We start from the raw sequence: 5437 nt of genomic DNA, 5'->3' as shown, positions 1-5437 counted from the left end.
ATGCACTGCCATTCAAATATTCAACTGAATGAGATCGAAATTGTACAGAAACAGTAACAACAGCGCCAATAGAATTATTTTACAGAAAGCAGTTCTCTCTAGGTTCACATTTACAATTTGCATCATCATTGTCAATGTCTTCTCTTCGTATTAAGGAAAAGAGTATCTTCTTCACATTGCACACAACAGAACCTTCTGTGGTAGGTAGGTCCAAATCTAACCAAGGATAATCTTAAACTCTCAAACCTACGACGTGTAGGTATTTCACTCTGAGAATGTACTTATCTTTGATAATACTGAAGAATCTGCAGCAGGGGCGAACTCGTCCCCGCAGAAGAAAGGCTCGGGAGGCACCTCCAAGCCATCGATGCCAGCTTTGAGCATGTCTAGCACCTCGCTCATGGCCGGTCGATCGTCTGGCTTCATCTGGATGCACCACAGTGCAACGATGCACAGCTTCCTCTCGACCTGATGGATACCAACAGCCTCCGAGATCTCACCCACCTCTTGCCGAGACAGCTGATTGTACACCCATGATGGGTAGTATGTCTGGCTTCTTGACGCTTGTGGGTCCACATTCCTCCGCCCCCCGGCCATCTCCAGCAACAACATCCTGAAGCTATAGACATCAGACTTGGAAGATATGGCGCCAAAGCTATGGGACACCATCTCGGGAGCTATGTAACCAACTGTTCCCCGGGCAGCACTCACTGGCAAAAAGCTGTTGTCCCTCGGGTACAGTTTTGCCAGTCCAAAGTCAGCGATTTTTGGGATGAAGTCACTGTCCAACAGGATGTTGTGAGGCTTTATGTCGAAGTGTAGTATCTGCATATCACACCCTCGGTGCAGGTAGTCGATCCCTCTCACGATCCCCAAAGCAATCTCGTTGAGCTTGTCCCAGGAGAAACTCTTCTCTGGCGAGAAGATGTACTTCTCAAGAGATCCGTGGGGCATGTACTCGTAAACAAGAGCCCTCCTCATTTCTTTCGAGTAGAAACCCACCAGACGCACTACATTGACATGGTGAATGCTTCCGATGCTGGACACCTCACTGATGAACTCTTCTCCGTTGGACATGGAACTGACCAACATTTTGATGGCAACATGGACGTCACCGGGAAGCACACCTTTGTACACGGACCCATAGCCTCCTTGGCCCAGCTTGTCTCTGAAGTGGCTAGTGATGTCTGTGTAAGCGAACCTTGTTGGGCCAAGGGCTAGTTGCATCTGGAGGAACCTCTCAATTGCGTCAACTGCTATCTTTGTTTGCCAGTACTTGTAGGCAAGGAAGGTCAATACGGACAATGGTGCAAACACTAATCTGGATATTATTGCAAACACTGCATAAACAAGATTGCAGAATCGAGTTAGATGTCTACAATTGTGGAGCTGTAATTCTTAGGATTGGGCTAATCTGGATAGTAAAGTATTGCAAACACTGCATAAACAAGATTGCAGAATCATGTTAGATGTATACAGTTATGGAGCTGTAGTTCTTAGGATTGCAGAATCATACCGATAATGAACTTCACAATACTTATGGCAGATACTATGACCACCGCTGCCCAAAATAATTTTGTTTGGTGGGAGTAGTAATTTACACATCTCAAGAAATGCATGTCGATAACAACAATCGCCGAAGTCTGATTTAGGATGTTTGAACTAGACATCTTTTCATGGAAGTTACTGCAAGTTATAACAGGGACTGGTGAGAAGATAAACAGCTTAATCTAATTTGAGGCAGAAACTGCAACCGGAGAGAGAAGTATCTGTTAGAATATAAGTTGGGTTAAATATAGATATAGAATTAGTTTAAACCACATGTAACTTGTCTTGTACTCCAAGTCTCTACCCCATCATGTACTCTATATAATCCCTCACGAGGGTTAGATCAATACAACAACAAACATTAGTCATCCTATATTTTCCACATGGTATTAGAGCGGTTAGTCTCACGATGCCGATCCTAGGACCTTCCTCCACCTCCGCAGCGCGCCGCCCCCGGGGAGATCAATCTCCTCTCCCTGGGGGCGCGGCACCCGACCATCAAAAATGAGTTCGGTTCATTAGATTAGTTTAGATCAATATCTTGATTTTCCTTCTAATATTTCTTCTTTAGTCAAATAAAATTCGGCGATCTCCAACCCAGCAGCCGGACGGCGATGGAACGGCGCCATGGGCGCTCCTCCGTCTGCAGCACGCGGCATCAACCTACGATTCATGATCCGTCGTCGGCTGCCACACGCAGCAGTGACCCCGTGAGACGCGCGCACGGACGGGTGAGGACCAGATGAGATCTGCCTATGCAAAGGTCACCGATCCATGCGCTGGCCGCTAACCCCGCCATGGAGCAGTACGATATAGCCAGCAGCCCAGCAACACATGCACGAGCAGATGCATGTATCAACACCAGCTCATCTACATCAAGCCCGTCCAGCCTTGATCGATCGGCGCGAGCATGTCTGTGCAACAACCAGCTACGATCCGATCAAACCGTCGACGAGCCAGCCGCAAGCAAGTCCGAGTCAGCACCGACTGCAGCGAGAGGCTACGTTGCACGACGCGTCGTTCTCGGTTCACAGGAGGGCGTAGATCCTGCGGTGATTTCCATCGCGTACGAGTACATGGATCTCCCGACGGCGCAACCAGCAACTCCTTCGAATCAGCGGTTCAGCACCGAGCTACCCATCGCCAAGCGCCAACAGCCGCGTCGACTACACTCACGCAAGGAGCAGCAAGGAACACGGCCATGTGCGCATGCATACGTGCATGGCCGAACTCACAAAGACGTCCATGCGTACGCGCATGGCGTGGAGCCTTGGACTTCAGCCACGCGCCTTCTGCAAGGGTCGAAAGGCAACGACACGCAGGTCTCTGCGATCCGCACGTGGGAACAATCACCATCGTGATCCGATCTGGCCGACGACCACAACACCTAGCCGCATGTCACTGCGGCGCCGGACACCGGGAAGGCCCATAGGTTTTTGACTTCGAGGCACGCGCACGAACGCGATTTTCACCAAGCCGACTCCATCGACCTGTACGACTAGCCTGGCTGCCAGCCAACATACTTCATCGAGCACATCTATGAGAAGCGACCTCAACATGCACTGTCCACACGCCAGACTGGTGTGGAACAAGATGCAATTTTCATGGACTTTCAGGCACGGCACGACATCGACACATCGTCGCCATGAGGGACGCCTTCAAGCGTCATCATCATCGACACGCCGCTGCAACGCCATTGCCGACACTTCATCGCCAAGGTCTTCATCAACATGGTCTTCACCAACATCTTTCTTAACACACCGCCGCCTTGTCCACAAGATGGACACCTAGCGTCCTCTGACAGAGTTTTCTGCAAGACGCGACCTCGACGACGGCAACGACCGTGTCATCCACGACGGCACGACTGCATCGACACGGCGTCACTACAGTGACGACCCTACACGGCCACACGGTTCTGGCAAAACCGATGTGTGCTCTATGGGCCTCCTCCGGTCTTGGCAAAACTGGCGGACTCATCGCCGACGGCACCCTCTGACATCCGCAAGGTGCATCGTCCACGTCTGCAGCTTCGTTATAGCACATTTTTTTGCGCCTCCGGCTTTGTGCGACTTCATCATCCACGACGACTACACCATCGACCACGGCTACATCACCATGATCGGCTACCTCGACATCGACATTAATGGCTTGGTCTACAGCAACACATCGGCAACAACTCCAGTCAACAGCGTCCGCGTCGTCACCAGCGTCCACGCCACTCTCGCTGTGACTGCGGGAGGGAATAGAGGAGAGTCCAGGGAGGCACCAGAAGGGGACGCAGTCACCGCCCTAGGTGCTGACCCATCACTCATTAGAGACGCAGTTGATGATGGCGCAACGAAGAAGATGACGGAAGCACAATACTTCAAATCCAGTCATCCGCTTCACTCCCGCTACGACCGAGGGGGAATGTTAGAATATAAGTTGGGTTAAATATAGATATAGAATTAGTTTAAACCACATGTAACTTGTCTTGTACTCCAAGTCTCTACCCCATCATGTACTCTATATAATCCCTCACAAGGGTTAGATCAATACAACAACAAACATTAGTCATCTTATATTTTCCACGGTATCTAGTCCACGAAGTGCAGACTCACCTCACTGAATCATTTAGGCATCTGTTGATGATCCTAGAATATTTCCAGGGAGCATGATATCCAGGAAATCTAACAGCAAACCCTGTCCTCATAAATTTTACGACATCTTCATAATCATAACTTGCATAACCATTTGGCCTCGGACGCCAACTTCCCAGAGGAGTCATGGCCAAGTATCCACATGAAGGCTCAACATTTCGAACCGAATAAGAAAACATGGTAGTCAACACATAAACAAAAGAAGTGCTCGTACTCCGGCAAGCGACAGGCCTATAAATAGCATCATCTTTTATCATGCGTGAACAACTCATGAAGGCAGCCCATTGGCCTGAATCCGGATAGAGCAGTATCGTGTTAGCTGATTGCAATCCATAGATATAAGGATGTTGATTCCCCTCAGGAATAGGGCAGCTGCTATAATCCAAACTGGCATCAACAACCCAGAAAACAGAGTCACTATAGGAGATGCTAGTGACGAAGTATCTCCCTGTGTTGATGTGAATTATAGCCTGGCCATCGCTACAAACTAGCTCGTATTCTTGAACACCACGGCCAGGTGGATCACCTCGCAAACGGAAAGGATACCTGATGTCTTGGAGTTGTCCACAAGAGAAAGAGGGGCAAACTGCTTTCCCCAGAGTATTTTCTGCTCCAGTCTTGGCTAGAAGAACTGAAAGTGTGGAGGAGATTGCTAGTGCTAGGAGTATAACAGAACGTGGAAATGCAAAGGAGTTCGTCATGGGAGCTAAACAGATGCAGGATCAGGCATGGGAGCTGCAACCAGAGTTCAAGAGAAGGATACTTATCAGAGACTTGACCAGTGTGGTATACGGGTTTCCTGCTGCATATGGACTGATGGACACCAGAGAAGAATAATCAAGCCTAGTATGATTTGCAAAAGCCTGGTAATCTTTTTCCAGTCAAACTAGTATACAAAAGCTTTTGGCTTGTATAGAAGATAGGCTTTGGCTTGTCACTGGCAACACCCAAGAAGGCTTGTATATGGATTTCCTGGTGCATATATGGACTGATGAACACAACCAAACAAGAGAAAGAATAGTCAGGCCTGGTATCCAGTCATGTGGTCTTGTTAGTCAAACTAGTATACATGAGCTTTTGGCTTTGTACCGAAGATAGGCTTTGACTTGTCATAGGCAACATCCAAGAAGCATCCTCCATGGAAGAAAAGTTGGAATCCATCCAACTATTTAATGACAGTCGCCAATGCCAAGGTAGCATGACAAGTCAAAGTGTCTTCGTTCTTTATGATTTCAACACTACAAAAAGCT

The 5437-nt window shown here is 48.6% G+C and overlaps 1 protein-coding gene across 1 annotated transcript; it reads right to left on the bottom strand.

Annotated features, from left to right (window-relative positions):
* Positions 1–260: 260 nt before the first annotated feature.
* On the bottom strand, positions 261–4923 carry LOC125513064 (rust resistance kinase Lr10-like). Its single transcript, XM_048678111.1, has 3 exons — positions 4202–4923; positions 1517–1730; positions 261–1340 (listed from the first exon to the last, which is right to left on the bottom strand). The coding sequence occupies exons 1-3, from the start codon at positions 4886–4888 to the stop codon at positions 265–267; spliced, it is 1977 nt and encodes a 658-aa protein (XP_048534068.1). The 5' UTR covers positions 4889–4923; the 3' UTR covers positions 261–264.
* Between the last annotated feature and the right edge of the window lie 514 nt (positions 4924–5437).

The sequence above is a fragment of the Triticum urartu genome, chromosome 6 (assembly GCF_003073215.2).
Source record: "Triticum urartu cultivar G1812 chromosome 6, Tu2.1, whole genome shotgun sequence".
Lineage (NCBI taxonomy): Eukaryota > Viridiplantae > Streptophyta > Magnoliopsida > Poales > Poaceae > Triticum > Triticum urartu.
Note: the sequence above shows the minus strand (reverse complement) of the source record. Positions and strands in the feature narration are given on the sequence as shown.